General features: G+C 39.5%; 1 protein-coding gene across 4 annotated transcripts in view; it reads right to left on the reverse strand.

Annotated features, from left to right (window-relative positions):
- Nucleotides 1–2,703: 2,703 nt before the first annotated feature.
- Nucleotides 2,704–17,988, reverse strand: part of ZRANB3 (zinc finger RANBP2-type containing 3) — a 216,390-nt gene continuing 201,105 nt past the window's right edge. For 3 of the 4 annotated variants that reach the window (XM_070507578.1, XM_070507577.1, XM_014849507.3), the window contains 6 exons: nucleotides 17,729–17,830; nucleotides 16,393–16,535; nucleotides 9,956–10,066; nucleotides 8,493–8,895; nucleotides 5,473–5,604; nucleotides 2,704–3,557 (listed from right to left, as the gene is read on the reverse strand). In XM_070507578.1, coding sequence (XP_070363679.1) covers nucleotides 3,459–3,557; nucleotides 5,473–5,604; nucleotides 8,493–8,895; nucleotides 9,956–10,066; nucleotides 16,393–16,535; nucleotides 17,729–17,830 — 990 coding nt within the window. In that variant the 3' untranslated portion in view covers nucleotides 2,704–3,458. Of the gene's footprint in view, nucleotides 3,558–5,472; nucleotides 5,605–8,492; nucleotides 8,896–9,955; nucleotides 10,067–16,392; nucleotides 16,536–17,728; nucleotides 17,831–17,988 lie in introns of those variants that run through there. The other variant, XM_070507579.1, reaches the window with a different exon arrangement.

Raw genomic sequence — 17,988 nt, forward strand, 5'->3', positions numbered from 1 at the left:
CCAGAAGCAGGATTGCTGGGTCATATGGTAGTTCTATTTTTAATTTTTGAGGAACTACCATACTATTTTTCATAATGGCTTGTACCAATTTACATTCCCACCAACAGTGCACAGCATTTGTTATTGCCTTTTTTCTTTTTTTTTTTTTGGTGAGGAAGATTGGCCCTGAGTTAATAGCCATTGCCAATCCTCCTCTTTTTGCTCAAGGAAGACTGGTGCAGAGCTAACATCTGTGGCAATCCTCCTCCACTTTGTATGTGGGTTGCCACCACAGCATGGTTTGATGAGTGGTGTAGGCCTGGCCCAGGATCCAAAGCCACAAACCCCTGGCCACCGAAGTGGAACACGCCGACCTCAAGCACTGTGCCACTGGTCCAGCCCCTCTCTTGTCTTTTTGATAACAGTCATCCTAACAGATATAAGGATTGTTTTTTTTTTTTTGAAGATTGGCACCTGAGCTACCAACTGTTGCCAATCTTCTTAGTTTTATTTTTCTGCTTTCTCTCCCCAAATCCCCCCAGTATATAGTTGTATATTTCAGTTGTGGGTCCTTCTAATTGTGGCATGTGGGATGCTGCCTCAACATGGCCTGATGAGCAGTGCCATGTCTGTGCCCGGCATCCGAACTGGTGAAACCCTGGGCCGCCAAAGCGGAGCGTGTGAACTTAACCACTCGGCCAAGGGGCCGGCCCCAGGATTGTGGTTTTGATTTGCTTTTCACTGATGATCAGTGATGTTGAGCACATCTTCATGTTGGCCATTTGTATGTCTTCTTTGGAAAAATGTCTATTCAGGTCCTTTGCCTATTTTCTAATAGAATTATTTGGTTTTTTGCTATTGAGTTGTATGAGTTCCCTACATACTTTGCATATTAACCTATTTGAATATGTGGTTTGCGAATATTTTCTCCCATTCCATAGGCTGTCTTTTCATTTTGTTGGTAGTTTCCTTTGCTGTGCAGAAGCTTTTTAGTTTGATGTAGTCTTACTTATTTATTTTTGCTTTTGCTGTCTTTACTTTTGGTGTTGAATCCAAAAAAATCATTGCCAAGACTTATGTCAAGGAGCTTACCATCTATGTTTTCTTCTAGTCGTTTTATGGTTTGAAGTCTTAACACTCAAGTCTTTAATCCATTTTGAGTTAAATTTGTGTGTATGGGGAAAAGAGTGGTCCAGTTTCATTCTTTTACATGTGGCTGTCCAGTTTTTCCAACACCATTTATTGAAGAGACTATCCTTTCTCCATTGTATATTCTTGGCTCCTTTGTTGAAAATTAGTTGAATATATAGGCATGAGTTATTTCTGGGCTGTCTATCTTGTTCCATTGATCTACGTCTCTGTTTTTATGCCAATACCATGCTGTTTGATTTCTATAGCTTCGAAAACATAGCTTGAAATCAGGAAGCATGATGCCTCCAACTTTGCTCCCCTTTCTCAAGATTGCTTTGGCTATTTGGGGTCTTTGGTGGTTCCATATGAACTTTAGGATTTTTTTTATTTTTGTGAAAAATGCCATTGGAATTTTGAAAGGGATTCCATTGAATCTGTAGATTGCTTTGGGTAATATGGACATTTTAACAATATTAATTCTTCTGATCCATGAACACAGGATATCTTTCCATTTGTTTGTGCCTTCAATTTCTTTCATCAAAGTGTTCTAGTTTCCGTATACAGATCCTTCACCTCCCTGGTTAAATTTATTCCTAAGTATTTTATCCTTTTCAATGCTCTTACAGCGTTTTTAATTGATCAGAATTTTGAAATCTGGCAAAGAGAGAGACCATCTTCATGGGTCATTTCACCTCAAACCATCATACAGTTCCTACATCCGAGAACTTTCTCTGTAGAATTACCACCTTAGTTTGATCTAAAGAGTAAGCTCCACTCAAATCTGACCTAGTTAGACTAAAGTCTCACTTGCAAACACCCCATGCTGGAGGAAAAGCAACGTGCCAGCTTCTCAGCTCTGAACCGTGAGGAATCCTAGGTTACCCTGGCAATGAGGCAGAAAACGGCCAAGAGCCTGACCAGCAAAGCAGAAAGGAGGCCAAAGAAAGCCCAACCTAATTTATAAAATAAACAACACTATTTGACACATACAATGAAACAGTTATAAAGTTAATAAAATCTCTGGACGGAAATTTCACAATTGTATAATCTTTCTAAAAACAAGTCCTCTACATTATAAAGCACACGCTATGGATTAAAATTGGAGAGTGCTCAAGCTAAGGAGGTTTACATCAAACAGTATTTACAAATGGGCCTTTTGTGAATGCAATTCTTTCTTGGACCTGTATTTTGTGTAGTTCTGACTCTTTGCTCTCGCGATTCTGACACATTGCGGGATTATGCCCTGATTTTGTTTCATCACTCTTTTATTTTTGAATATCAATTATACTTTAATATTACAATTATATTTTTTAACATATATCTCTATCTGATCATGCTTTACTATAAAGAGTTTTATCATCATCACCCCTTTTAAAAGGGGTACCATGAATATACTTTTAATAAGACAGGATTTTAAAAACAGAAAATGATAACCAGGAGACAGGGCGCTTTGACCATAAGCCTAGTTTTATGCATTAAAACAAACTAACTAAAAAATGAAGTTTTAGTGGCATTTTACATTTCATGTTTTCAGTTTTTAAATATTTTTAACAATTACTCTACCCAGAACTCCCAAATTATCCACAAACAACATAGGTCCAATTAGTTTATTTGCAAAAGCATCTTTTCAACAAAGACACTGGCTAAGAAATTAAAAAGACAACACTCAAAATGTGTACCCCAACTCCATTTTGGAGGCATTTAGTGAACAAGAGTTTCTCTTGCATACTAAGCAGGCTGATCACACTTGGCCCAGAATTCCTGAATAATGATGATTTGCCCTCAAAATTTCCCTTATGGTTTTGCAATGTTCCATTTATATACACAGCAGTCCAGAACCAAGACTAATCTAGCAGTATTTCTCAAGTAATTGAGAGTATATTTTTCAAATGTAATCTATGTATAATACCATGATTAAGGTACAGCTGGGGAAATGAAAGTTTTTTTTTTGAAAGATTTTACCTTTTCCCTTTTTCTCCCCAAAGCCCCCCGGTACATAGCTGTATATTCTTTGTTGTGGGTCCTTCTAGTTGTGGCATGTGGGACGCTGCCTCAGCGTGGTCTGATGAGCAGTGCCATGTCTGCGCCCAGGATTCGAACCAACGAAACACTGGGCCGCCTGCAGCAGAGCGCGCGAAGTAAACCACTCGGCCACGGGGCCAGCCCCGGGGAAATGAAAGTTTAACAAAACTTTCAAAAGAAAAGCATTTACTATGAAAAGGGAAGCTGAATTCTTGATTTTTGTTCTGCAAATTTTTACTCAGAAAATATTAGACAAACGTGAAAAAAAATGTGCTGAATTCCTCCACATGTAAACCATTTGTCATCCATTCTAAGTGTTTTATACTTCATTTCTTTATCAAAAACCGTGTGATGTCTGATCCGTGCTTTGATGCTAGAGATTGTCTTCTCACCTGGCTTCTTTCCTTGGCTTGTCTGGCAGTTCTCTAAAAGTTAAAAAATATGCACGTGTACACATGTTAGGAAAAAAGTACTGGTTACAGAAACTCAAAATTTTGTATTCTGTTAGTGTGGGAAAATCTACACTATCACCACACCCATTTCCTAGTCTTTGCCATTAGGGGCGTTACCAAACCGCAAGCAGAGGACCCCAGTAACTTTGGGACATGCCCTGAGGTCCTCGGTTCACTTAGGACCAGATGCTGAGGAGAAAACACACAGCTTTGGGGGATGTCTTGCTAGCCAGTGAGACCATGAATCCCTCATTTGGGGACCAGGGGAGGCCATGATTCTCCTCATCTATGTGGGAACTTGTAAGGCATCTTGGTATTTCCCCGAGTGCAGTGCGTGTAAGACCTGTCTGCTTCCTGTTCTCTGGGCTCAGAGGCCATTCCCAACCTAACAGCCTAGCCAATGCAGAAAAACAAAATGAGATAGACCAGAACTAGACTCTTCTGCTGCTCCCACAAATAAAGTTTTTCATGAGAATCTGAAAAAGTGATTACAGAGGGACGGCATTTTCCTTTGCTATATCTTAATTCTCCTGTAGGTCTTGAATGTGCTAATATGCACAGCTGAGAAATCAGATAACTTTCTTCTCAACTGAAGTCTATGTACCTGTGAAGTGATCAAGGTGGAAGAGGTGGGGAGAGAAAAGAGGGTTAAAACTAAAAACAAAAACCCCTGCCTCTATGATGTGATTCCATTTACGTAAAAATTATGTTTGTGAAGAAATTGAGGAATCTACAATATTAAAAGAAGACTAAGAAAGTCCTCATACCATATGAACATTGGTAACGGATCTGAACAGTTCTCAAAAGTGTAAATACTATTGATTAGCATTTTCAAAAACATCTGGGTCTTTAGTAAACAAAGTAATGGCAGACCATTTTTCTCCCGTCACATTAGCACTAATTAGTGCAGTTAAATGGGTATTCTCCTTCACTGATGGGTGAGAGGAGCATAACTGATTTTGTACAAACCTTTGGAAAACAGCTTGGAGATAAATTCCTATAGTCTCAAAAATATTCAAACACTTGACTCAGTGATTTTATATCAGAGAATCTATCTTAAGGAACGACCTCAAATGTAAAAAACAGTATGTATACCAAAAAAATGTGCTTGGTAGTGTTATGTATAAGAACAAAGAAATGTAAGCAACTTCAACGTTCACCACTATGGGAATGCTAAATAAACTAGGTGGAGATCTACTCAATCGACTAATATGCAGCCATTTTAGATGATAAACATTATGAATGCTTAAATCTTGCCATAAGTGAAAAAGAAAGTTGGATACAAAGTTGCATATTGAGCATATGCTTCTTTCTAAGATTATCTCAAGAGGCAGATCCTACTCCCTCTAACTGCCTGTTAAAAATTCATCTTAGCTGATAATACTATGTCACTGTTTTCCTTTTGCTTTAAACAGCAGGTAATTGCCCAAAGATGCGCCCAGGTGACTGGGTTTCATACTTTGGCCAGCAGTGCACTGTTGCATGTTGAACTGAGTTGGTCCTAGAGATAATTTATTAATGTTCTCAGATATTTCAGGACATATTTGGCTGTAGATACAAACATATGCCACGGCCCTAATTCACCGAACTTCTGGTTTGAGGGTCCGGGTCTCTTCCAGACTGTGCAATATGTAAGTTGTATTCGTTTTGTTCTAGGTGGTGGTGAAAATTCCCCGGTCCTAGAATGAATTAAAAGGGAAGCAGTTTCTCTTCCACCTGTGACTGAGAACTTACATTGGCCTCAAGAGGAAACTCAAGGGTTAGGTGATGAATCCCGGATCCCAGACCAGGGATACGGATCCATCCACATAATCTTCCACACTGGTACGCACAATTTGCAATGTGAAGTCCCTGGATGGAGTCAAACATGCCTGTGAGCTTCACTGACCTCTTTGTGACAGATCGTGCAGAGAGTCTGCAGGTTGTCCAGGGAGCATTGTCCTCCTCCACTGGACACTGGCTTGATGTGGTCCACCTGCCAGAAATGCCCTTCTCCTGGGTTCCTTATCATTTCGTTAAGCTGCAATGAGAACACAAGATCAGCAATTTCCGACATACACTGTGGTTTTACGTTGTGCCATTATGTTTATACAGCAAAATCACTGGGAAAAATACACTAGGATGGCTTTTTATAGCTTTTATCATGAGTAGGAAAAATCCCCTAGCTTAGCAATTTGAAAGCAATAAAATATGTTTCTGAAAAAGTTTGTTTCCCTTACCTAACTCATTTTGAAAAAATTATAAGCAAGTATAAAATACTAAGACTCCTGACAGATTGGGAAAAATCAGTTCCTTCTGCACCTTTGAGCTAGTTTTTAGAGTCACTAAAACCAAACTGAGAAAAGAATAAGAACAGACTAGAAATTAAAACCTTCTGAATATTACTGACTCAGACAATCTTTAACTGTTGACCTTCAATGCAATTGTTACTACACCAGTGACAGTTTAATATTAATATTAATAGCTATCACCTGAACTTTTATGCTATTCACCTGGGAGCCTGCCAAGTCACATGGACTGGAATGAAATTTCTAGAACAAACCTCTGTATCTTGCATATTTGGAATAAACAAAGATGTCCATTGAAAGTGGCCATTATTGAGGCCAGTCCACATATACACACTTTATATTTAACTAGTAATGACCCACATTAGAATGGGACGTATTTTAACATTTTACCTGAGGTGGTAAAACCAGCTCACTGCACAGCAGTGTAGTTGTTTAAATACCACAAAGATGAGTGTGAAAGTTGTTTTTATTTCCTTGGTGTTGGACAAGGAAGAAATTACAATCAACTTCATGGCTGCCGGCCAGGGAAACCTGTGACATGGTTCCAGAGCCCTTGTAAGGAAGCTCGTCAGGCCCACGGACAGCACAGGGACCTGATCACCAGTGTCTGGACCGAGAGGAGCCCAGGAGCCAGCGAGCTTTGTCCAGCTGAACTTTGTTACAGACTGACTCACTTTCTCTTCTGTACTGGACTTCCCAACTTCTGTTAGAAGATATAAATAGATTTTTATTTTTGAGGTTGGTATTGTTAGAAGCAACTACAAATGGCAGTCTTGTGCATCAAGCAAATGGCACATTCTTAGAAAAAAATCCATTTTGGTCCTGCCTTTTGTAACCAATTCTTTTTTGCTGAGCAGTCTCCACTCTGACAGACTTTATGATCCAGAAGCCTCTTTGTTCTTCCCAGTAATACTATGGCAAATCACTGGGGGTCAGTCTTCAACATCCTAAATTCACCTCTTGAAAGACTCACTCCCTCTCCGACTGGTCCTCCCCTCTCTGAGCCCCGTGGTGCTCCCTATTCTCTGCGTTCTTGTTTTAGATGTATACTATGTGACTTCTGCATCCTGGACAGGCTGCTTTCAAGATGTCCTTGAGTCTTTTCATTGTGCGTCCTCTGGAAGCCTCCACACTCTGGCAGCAGAAAGAAACTGGAGTCTGGTGACACCTCTGGGATGGGTACAACATGTCTCTCACCAATTAGACCAGAAGATTTTTCAGGAACTCTGATTGTCCTTAGGGAAATAGTATATTTCCCTAGCTCTCAAAGTCACACTAATTTATCTTTGCAGAAACGCTTATTAATTAATTCTGTCATAATTCAGCAATACTAGGTAAATAAAAATGTATGATTTGACTAACTGGCAGGAATTTATCCAATATTTTAGTGGGCAGTGAGTAGCTCAGGAGTGATTTTTTTTTTAATTAAGCACAATACAAAATCACTTTTTTTTTTTTTTTTTGCTGAGGAAGATTCACCCTGAGCTAACATCCACTGCGAATCTTCCTCTTCTTTTCTTTTAGGAGAGCTGGGCCCAGGCTGCCGAACTGGAGCCAAACTTAATCACTATGCCACCGGGGCTGGCCCCTAAATTATACATTTTGCTCTCATTTGAAATTTATAACTGATTAGAACAGAACATTAGAAACCCAACTGAGTTTTGGAAATCAAGTGAATACTGATAATAGTATGTTAAGAATACTGTTTTTTTTTTTAATAAATTACATTTTACAGTGGGATGAACATGTATAAGTTTCCTTCTCATTGTAATGAACTATATTTTGGGGGTTATCTGTTTGCCACATATTAACATCATGAAAAGTAGAACAACCAGACCATATGTGTCCTTAATGCAATGTACCATCTGTTAAGATCTCTTCCCAAAATAATGTAATCATAATCTGATTAAGCCTCTAGATCTTATAACCATTATCCAGGAAATCAGGAGGATAGAGAAACATGTCAGATAACACCATGAGGATACAGGGAGACAAATCCAGAATGTGGGAAATCCTACAGGCAAATGATCCAACTTTTTAATGGTGTAAAAAAAGGGATGAGGTGATATAGATTAAATGGAGCATAAGAGACGTAATGACCAAATGCAATGTGTGGGTCACATTTTGATCCTCATTAGAACAAAGCAACTGTAAAAAGACATTTTGAGACAATCTGGGAACCCAAACTTACTGGACTTAATGGACTTATTATAATTAAGGAATTATAATTGTGTTGGGTGTGATAATGTGTATTGGGGTATGGGATTATACTTAAAAGGAGGAAAGACAGAGAGACAGAGAGAGAGAGGGAAGAAGAAAGTCTTTATGTGTGAGAGATACATAATGAAAGTATTTAAGGGTGAAATAAAACCTTGTCTGGAATTTGCTTTAAAATAATTCCAGGAGAAAAAAGGAATCGAGGTGAAGGGCAGATGAAAATGAAGGCAAATGTTGATAACTGTTAAAGTTGGTGATGCGTATATGGGTTCATTATTCTTTCTACTTTTGTATATATGTTTGAAAGTTTCCATATTAAAAAGTTAAAAAAAGAAAGTTTGAGAATCAATATTCATCACTCAGTACAATGCTGCCTTCTCTCTGTCCCATGATTATAATTTACCTGTTCTAATGGGAGCTTTGAGGTCCAGGTAGTATCCAGAAGATTCTTCCTCTGACCTTTAGGGGCATCTCTCAGACGTAAAAAGAGTTCTTGTGCATTCAGATTACAGAGCTGACACACACCGTGTTCAATTTCAAATACTTCGGCTCGCAGGTAACTGTTATGAGATCGAATCCAAAACTCCTCCTGACATCTCAGAGAGCAAAAGCGTGAATCCCAAGCGTTGGCTTTACACTCTTGCCTAGTTTGGCAAGTGGGTTGCTGACAGCGAAGGCAAAGGGGATTTCCTTCATTATCCACAGCTTGCAAATAGCCTTTGGATGTAGAAGGCTCCACAGTGAGATCAGCTTGGGCTGTGCAGGGATTTAGAAAGGGGACACAGGCTCCATCTTTAAGAAATTTTCTAGAATTGAACAAAACAGTGACTAGGTAACTAAAGAACACTGATTCTAGTCTAAATAGTCATTACTTTATATAAAGGTCTTCAAAATTTCTATATTGATAATCAGTAAACATGGGGCCCACAGATTCTGTGACTCAGTGTGGAAGTAAATAGCTGTAGTCAGCACTCTACACTCTATGCCAAGTAAAAGAAAGAATGGTGTGTTAAAAAAAATTTATCTTGAATACAAATATGCTGCCTCTCTTGGAAATTTAGATGTCTTCAAGTTAATCAGACTGTGAGACATCTGGAGAAGTAGGAAAATGGGAAGACAGAAAATGCTTCTTGAGGTTGGGAAAGGAGGCGAGTGGAAAAGCCCAACTAAAGTAGTGGCTGTCGTGCTCTCTACATGTGCCGGGTCACACACCTCCACAGGACAGAGAGGCCATTAAAGTCTCCCATGCACACTTTCTTCCGGCTTCTGCTGCCCTACAGGACACAGAGTCTTCACATCCATAAAGTGACAGAACCAGGTAGCTAATAGCGTCGACAGGAACCACAACAGTAGACTTGCTAAACAGGTGCCTCCTCCAGGTAAACTCAGTTGATAAAACGAAAATTAGCAATGAAACCTGATAGGACATGAGCTCAATTTGTTAGAATAAAAGGAAAAGGTACATTATTCAATTATGTTGAAAAGTCCTACATGGGAATTACAACAGCTGCTTTGCCTATTTCCATAGCTGTTCGTTCGAAGTGTTAAAAGAAAAACTTCTTATGACAGAAAAAACTCAAGATGGGGAGGCAGAGCCCAGATTTGACCTCAAGTCTCCTAGCATCTAGTGGCCTAGGGCAGGTCACTTGGTCCACCTGGTCTCAGCATCCTTCCTCATCTCTAATTTCTAAGGTGAGGAATCATGTGCCTCACAGGCTTGCTAGGAGGATTCAAGAGCTACTCTATTGTGAAAGCTTTGTGACCTGTCAAATGGCCAAACAAAGGTGAAGTATTACAAAAATGAATACACAACTTTAAAGGAGTGGTCTTAGTCCTTCTATACTCCACTGGTAAATAAAACCTTACTTTGTGGAAGAGTCCCACGGCCTGGGCTCCTTTGTGATCAGACGGACATGGCCCCCGTCACTCTTCACCTTGTCCATCGAGGCGACAGCAACATCTTCTTTGGTTATATATCTAAAACAATTACACGTTAAGTAGATTTCCTCTGTCCTATAAGAGTTTCTCTATTTCATGTTCGCACTGCTCCTTGCAAATCCAACAGGAGAAAAAGCAAGATACCAGTCTCTTCACTGTGCTAATACTAAAGTTAGGGAATGGAATTTTCTCCCTTTACATTGGTCTCCACATGTGGGAAACACATCTCTTTGTTCCAAATTAGTTTTTTCAAGATTTATTTTTCTAAGAAATTCAAGAGCTATTCAATATCCTTTGGATCAATTTTCACTTAGGGATAAAAAAGGAATGGATGTAGGAATAAGAAATGATCAAATCCATGCACAACTGACAGCCTTCAGTAAACAGCTTGCCAAGCTGTGCAGAAAATCTCTAATTGCATTTTTACCTCCCTCTTGGCCTTTTCTTCAAGGCTTCTCAAATCACCTTAATCAGCTATAACAGTGTATCAGCGAATTCGGGTGAAGTGATTCTCTTTTTAGTTAATCAGGTTCAATCACATCTTCTATAATCTCAAGGTTGTTCCCACTATCATTGGCCCACACAGGGTTTATGGAATTTTCCACTGAAAGAAAGCCACTCTTGATGTGGGATTCAGAATCTTATAACACAACACCATCAATACCACACAATGGTTTAGGGACTGGAAGTAAAGATGAAAGTTATTCCAATTAAAGGTGACAGGGGAATTTAAGTAGGTGAAATGCAATTAGCCAATTAATTCCTTCTAATTAGCATGGCCCAGTTTCTCTGGTAGTTATACCTATTGTAGTTTTTTTCTTAATTCATTTAAACATATTTTTCTTCATATTTTTAAGTACTTCTCCATTCAGTAGTCTGATAATAAAATCAGAGCTAAATCACAATGGAATTGTGTAATTGTAGGTAAAATTTTAGAAATGTGCTCTTATGTTGTTGAAATAGATTTAATAATTAACAGATTTTCTTTTTACAAACTATTTTATTAATTTTTTGATTAGGTGATACATGCACAAATTTAAAAATTGAAAAGGCAAGCAACAGCGTATTTGGTGAAGAATCAGGACCCCTTCCATTCCCATCCCTCTTGTCCCCCTCTCCCTCTGCTGCCAGTTTTTAATATATCCTTTGAGAAATAGTTTATTTTCTCTGTGTATAGGTTGTACCATTTATTTATTTATCTCTGTATTTTTATTGACATATAACTCACATACCATAAAATTTACCACTTTAAAGTTTACAATTCAGTGCATTTTAGTATATTCACAAGGTTGTACAACCATCACCATTACCTAATTCCAGAACATTTTCATCAACCCCACAAAAAACCTGTCCTCATTAGCAGTTACTCCCCATGATACTTTTTATTTTTAAAAACAAATGGTAGCAGAATATACACACTAACCCTCACCTCGCTCTTTTTACCTGAAAATACATCTCAGAGACCTTTCCCTATCAGTACACACAGGGCTGCCCTATTTTCCTAATGGTTGCATTATTTGGATAAACCATATAGCTAACCAGTCTCTGATTAATGAGCATGTAGGTTGTTCCAGCCTCTGCTACCACAAACAATGTTGTAATAAATATCCCTATACATGGTATTTTCTACACATGAAGTAGACATAGAATAAGTTCCCAGAAGTAGAATTGCCGCATGAAAGGTCTTGGGTGCTTTAAATTTGGATAGATTTGGACACATTGTTCTCCTTTGGGTTTGTACCAATATATGCGTCCAGCAGCAATGAATGAACGAGAGCACCTGTTTCCTCACACTTTCACTAGCACAAGGTAAGTCAGTTAAAAACATCACTGCTGGGGTTGGCCCGGTGGCACAGCGGTTAGGTTTGTACATTCTGCTTCAGTGGCCTGGGGCTTGCTGGTTTGGATCCCGGGTGCAGACCTATGCACCACTTGTCAAACCGTGCTGTGGCAGGCGTCTCACATATAAAGTAGAGGAAGATGGGCATGGATGTTAGCTCAGGGCCAGTCTTCCTTGGCATAAAAAAGGAGGAATGGCAGCAGATGTTAGCTCAGGGCTAATCTTCCTCAAAAAAAAAGAAAAATCACTGCTAATGGTGATATGTAGTTCATTATAGCTTTAAATTTGCATTTCTCCTATTAAGAGGAAGAGTGACTAGCTTTTCATGTATATGCATTTCCACTTGTGTGGCTTTCCTAAAGCAAAAAGGAAGCACAGTGAATTCTTGGAGAATTCTCTAACTTGCTCTTTTAGATCCTAAACTTCCCCTCTCCCCCCATTTCTTCAACCATTTTATTCCCTTGACAAAAGCTCTTTGCTGAAGTAGTTCAGTAGATTCTAAGTGAACTCAAAAGCTTCCTTGCTTTGAGGGTCAAGGGGACATTAAGCCTTGCCTCAGGTATTATTCAATGTTTAGAAGCTTCGAAACCTAATTCAGTACTTTAAAAAATGCTGAGGAATCTATTCAGAGATTTAAGAACTAAAAATAACCTTTCCTACAAGAAGTTGAAGCACAATTTTTTGGAAACCATGAGAAATAGATCAATCAACCCCAAAGTGAGTTGTTGACAACTTTTCAAATGGAGTTGTGAGTTACCAATATTTAGTTTTCCATTGAGGTTTGCTAGGAAGTTCATGTAAGTATACCAACTCTCAATAGGATTATGGTAAATCTCAATTTTGACAAATAGGGAAGGGAGAATGTAGCCTACTAAAGTAATTCCTGGATGGGGATGGGAGCAGGAGTGTGCATTGGAAAGTGGCCCAAATCCATGAAAACAATGCTGGGCTATAGGCTGCTGACCTGTTTTGGAGATGAGTTGTGGCTAGAGGATAAACAGTTGGCATCCTAAGGCTCCAACTGAATCAGGCCTGCCTCTGACAAATGGGAACTCACTTAGGCACTGAAACCATGGCTGATGGTCTTGGCTTCCATTCATATTTAAGAGTGAGCTACTCAAAAGATGACTGCAAAGCTGTAAGCTTGAATGGGACCTGAAAACTGGTGGATGTCACTGGAGGATAATCTGGTTGGAGATCTAGCCATTGCTTTTGGGGGAATTCCTAAACATCAGTATCTATGCGTCTTTATTCTGAGACCATTCCATTTTTTTCAGAGATGAATCCTCTAATCTCCTGCCTAGGAAGTAAAATGTGGCTGCTGGTATTCTGGAAACTGAGCAAAGAAAGTAGTCTGGGGAGTGTCAGTTTCTAACATAATGCATCTCCCTTCATCTCCAGTAAACCTGGTGTTTCCAAGACTGGCGCCTCTCTGGTTCGGTTTCTCTAGAAAGTAAACTGGTAGGACAGTGGGAGGGAAAGGCACCCATTTCTAACTGCTCCTCATACAGACTTCAATCAATCAATGCTGTTGTGCAGCCCCATCTTTCACACCTGCTGTCAGAGACACACAGTTACTCCAATTTACTGAGGCTCACTCGGTTCTACAGCAGGAACCAGCATGCTTCCTCAAAGCATCCCCCTCAACTCCCCCGCAGGTACACAGCTTTCCCTTTCATGGCTCTACTGGGTCAACTTCCCTGGAGCCCTCCCTCTCTGTGCTCAGTGACCAAGGTCTCTAGATCTCCCTCCTTAACACCTCTCTTCATTCTCTTTCCTTCATTCCCACTGCTAATGCCTTAATATAAGTCCTCACTGTTTTTTTCCAGGTTTACTATAATAGTCTTTTAACTTGTGTGGTAGGTAGATTTTAAAGATATTTCCCTAGGATTCCTGGTATTCAATCAATCACTCGTTAGGTAATGCTATAAAAGGACTTTGCAGATGTAATTAAGGTTACGAATCAGCTGACCTTAAGACAGGGAGTAATTCTGAGCATGAGAAAGATTTGACACACCACTGCTAGCCCTGAGATGTAGGGACCCATAAACTTGATCTAGAAAGAAGCTTCTAGAAGATAAGGGCAGCCCCCAGCTGGCAGCCAGCAAAGAAACCTAAGTCTTACAACCACAAGGAACTGAATTCTGTCAACAACCTGAATAAGCATGAAAATGGATTCTTCTCACACTATCAGTAAGAGCCCAGCTGGCTGACATCTTGATTTCAGCCTTATAAAATCCAGAGCAGAGAAATCAGTAGAGTTAACTCAGACTTCTGACTTATATACAACTGTGAGATAATAAATTTCCGTTGTTCTTTTTTCTTTTCTTTCTTCCTTTATTTTTCATTTTAAAATTTCTGCTGTGTTAAGCTGCTAAGTTTGTGATAATTTGTTAACTGCAGCAATAGAAAACGAATGCATCTTGTCTCCCCACTTTGAGTCTTGTCCTTTCAATCTAATCTTCCAATTGCGCCAGAGCGAGCACTTAAGAAACAAATATAATTATTGATTCTGCTGCCTGTTAACACAAGTTTTATCTTTAATATATCATCTTCATATAATTTTATAAAGAAAACTGTGTATCTGACTTTGGTTTGTATAGATTTTATGACTTTTGCTTTTTTTGACTTTACGACTCAGTCATCTTTCTCAGGTGGTTCTGTAAGTGGTCCATGTCTGATGGAGAAGAAACAATGGGACACGTCTAGAAATGGCTAGGGTGGGCTGTAAATTCAGTTAAGAAGGGAATTAGGATCATGCAAAGAGAAGACCAATGCTTCAGCTAAGACTGTGGTTACAAAAGTGAGAAAATGGAGAGGACTGGAAGAAGTATTGAGAAGAATAAAATAGGCACCATGCTTTTTGTTATATATGTGTGCGTATATGGATGTGTGTGTATGTATATGGATAAATACACACATATATTTAACATGTATATTCTATATAAAGTAATACATGCTTGTGGAAAAAAGTGAACCAGTACAGAAGAGTTTAGGCAAGAGTACAAAACTGGCAGCTCACGGATAAATCCAACTAGCCAAACAGCTTTATTTGACTCATACAGTATTTTATTTTTAAATCTGAATTTGCATGACTTCAGTTGGGTTATGCACTTTCCAGTCTGCCAAATTTCCACCCCCACCCCATCCTTGCTAGTTTTACACTTGATCTCATTTGTTCATTTATGGTTCCTGATTTGTTTTTAGTCATTTGAATTTGTGATCCTGGCATAAAGTATAAAGTTCCTACCATCTCCAAAACTCCCCTCATCTCATGATCTAGAGCAAGATTTCTCAACACTCATGTTATTGACATTTTGAAACAGGTAATTCTTTGTTTGGGAGTGCAGCTCTGTTCACTGTAGGATATTTAGCAGTATCCCACGCCTCTAGCCACTAGCTGTTCCCCAGTTATATTCTCTAATCATGACAAACTAAAACATCCCCCAACACTGCCACCCTGGGGGGTAAAACTGCCCCCAGTTGAGAACCACTGTCCTAGAGAAACCCCTGGTAAGATTTTCTAAGGTATCCTTCCAGATACTTTCTACGTCAATAACAGCAATTACATATATTTGTATTTCCATCTTTTTTATACTTACTTTTACCCTTAATAATTTATCACAAGTATCATTCCTTGTTCTTACACATGAATGTACCACATGCCATATTTTGAAACAGCAGAAGAGATTTTTCACTGTATGGGGTTATAATTTATTTGATCAGCCACATCCCCTCGTATACCATTGATGGCTTTCTTTCACCTGTGTAGATGGAAAAGGCTAGAGATCATAAATGACGGGATGTGAGGATGAAGAGAGATTGCAGGTCTGTGGAGACAGCAAGAGCGACAGGGGCTGCTTCTGCCAATGTGGCTGTTTGGTTTGGTGCTTTGCGATCTCTTCTAAAGCAAGAGTTTGGCAACAGAACAACTGACTGCCTTTCCTGAGAATCTTTGCTTCGTGCTGAGAAAAGAGTCTACAGAGAATGGGGATTTGAGATCACGCAGGAGACTACCTAAGTGAGGCAAAGATGATTATGATGCCAAGAAAGGAAAGTAAGAGTACAGAGATTAGGAAGGGACCTGTAATGATAAAGGCAAAACAGTTACAAACGCGAGACACTTAGCCTTTCCTTTTATTTTGTTCCCAACCCTGGGCAAGATAATAGTACCTCCCACCACTTGGGTGTTGGTGCATCAAATAGAACCAGCTCCCCTGCTGCATGGCACCCAAGATTCACACTCTAGCAGCACAGGGCAGATGGGGCCCCGAGGCACCCTCCTGATGAGCAGGACTCATGGTGCGCAAGATCCAGACAGCTGGATCTTTTCCAGCAGATTTGATCAAATCCGCAAAATATTTAATTATGTTGCTATAAGATAAGCTGTCATTTTACGTATAATTTATTTCTCTTACCTCATCAGGACTTCATTAGTGGTTACATAAAAAGCCTCAGACCCCCCTGTAGAAATACCCATGACAAGTAATAACATACAAAATAAAAAAAGAAAGACAACTCATACCTTTTGGTACTATTGTGTTTGCTTTGCTGCTTTGCGATCTCTTCCAGAGCAAGAACTGGGTTGCAGAACAGCTGCCCGCTTTTCCTGATTATCTTTTGCTTCATGGCGGTTAGACTACCCCATTCTCGAACAAACCTCAGAATCTAGCAGAAAATGAGATAATGAAAAAATGAACAGCTCACCTTTGAAAGTGAGGCTACTTATCAGAAAACTGATGTTTTATTATACCCCTAAAATAGGGTTTTGAGTTTCACCATTTAAGGCTTTCTTCAATTTGAAGCAGTCTCATATCTTTATTATGAATATCTATGGCCAGTTCTGCAGAGGTCTCTTTCAGTCCAAAGACTCCCTAAAGGCACATTTCAGGACATGAAATGTGCCAGCATATGTCCTTAACGTACAGAGGGAGCGACAGCAATAACGCACTCAGTGAGACCAAAAGAGGTCCAGCTGTCGGAAGCACATATCCCACCAGTGGCCGAGGCAAAACCAGTCTTGGGGACAGCAGGTCTTGCAATGGTGACAGAAGGACAGTGCAACATCTGAGAATTGCTTTGTACTTAACTATCTGAGTTATCACAGGAAAATAGCCATCAGTAAATCTGGCACATTTTTATTAGGGTCACCATTACTCTTACTTACTAGTCAATTACATGTAACTGGCTATTTTCTGGGAATCTGAGAATCAGGATTAGATGACACCAAAGAAAATAGCTCACTGCTACGTTTTGCTTTAAGAGAGGTGCAGCTGACCCATGGGCAATGTTTGATTTCCACTCACAGGGCAAAAACATAATCATTATTTTCTTGTAAAAAGTGGTACACTGTCTGCTGGGTCAGGCCCTGCACATGTTGACCCTTCTTAGCAGCGAAGGCAAACTGGCCACAGATCAGAATTAACGCCTCCCCGGCAGATACCCGGCCTGCAGTTGCATGCTGGTGCTTCTGACAATGAATTGAGAGTCACCCAGCATGGTCTTATCCCTGCTCTCAGAATTTGTCATTGTTAGGACTTAACCTTCAAAGATAAAATGTGATTCTGTCAGATACAAATATCACAGTTGCTAATCCTGTGAATGAGAAATTAGATGATGTGAGGATGATTCTATCCACAGAAACAGCAAGCCTAGGTGTGATCATTTGCCAAGGAAACAGATTTCACATTTATTCTTAGCACCACGGTAATTCAAGGGAACTGCCTGGACTGCTTATAATGCAACCAGTGATTTGACTCCGCGACAGGCCACAAAGAACTCTGCTTTTATTAAACTTGAAATAGTCATTAAAATTACTCAACAAATTTTAATTTAAAACAAATGCATAGGGCTATTCTTACCAGGGAGCGATTCTGTTTCAGCTGAAAGCTTGCTGGTAAATCTTCCCAAAGGTCTAATTTTATATCCAAAGGAATGAAATTACAGTTCATCTGGTTTCCATCCTGATTATAGATTAGGAAGGCATTATTAATCCATTTTGTCTGTAGGCACCAGTAATTATTTTAAAAGTAAAGAACTGTACTATGGCATCATATGTCCAGTCTCCTAAAAGACAAACTGAGGTGGCACATCCCAGACAAGATTCCACCCACACAGCTGC

This window comes from Equus asinus, chromosome 4 (assembly GCF_041296235.1).
Source record: "Equus asinus isolate D_3611 breed Donkey chromosome 4, EquAss-T2T_v2, whole genome shotgun sequence".
NCBI classification, from domain to species: Eukaryota; Metazoa; Chordata; class Mammalia; order Perissodactyla; family Equidae; genus Equus; species Equus asinus.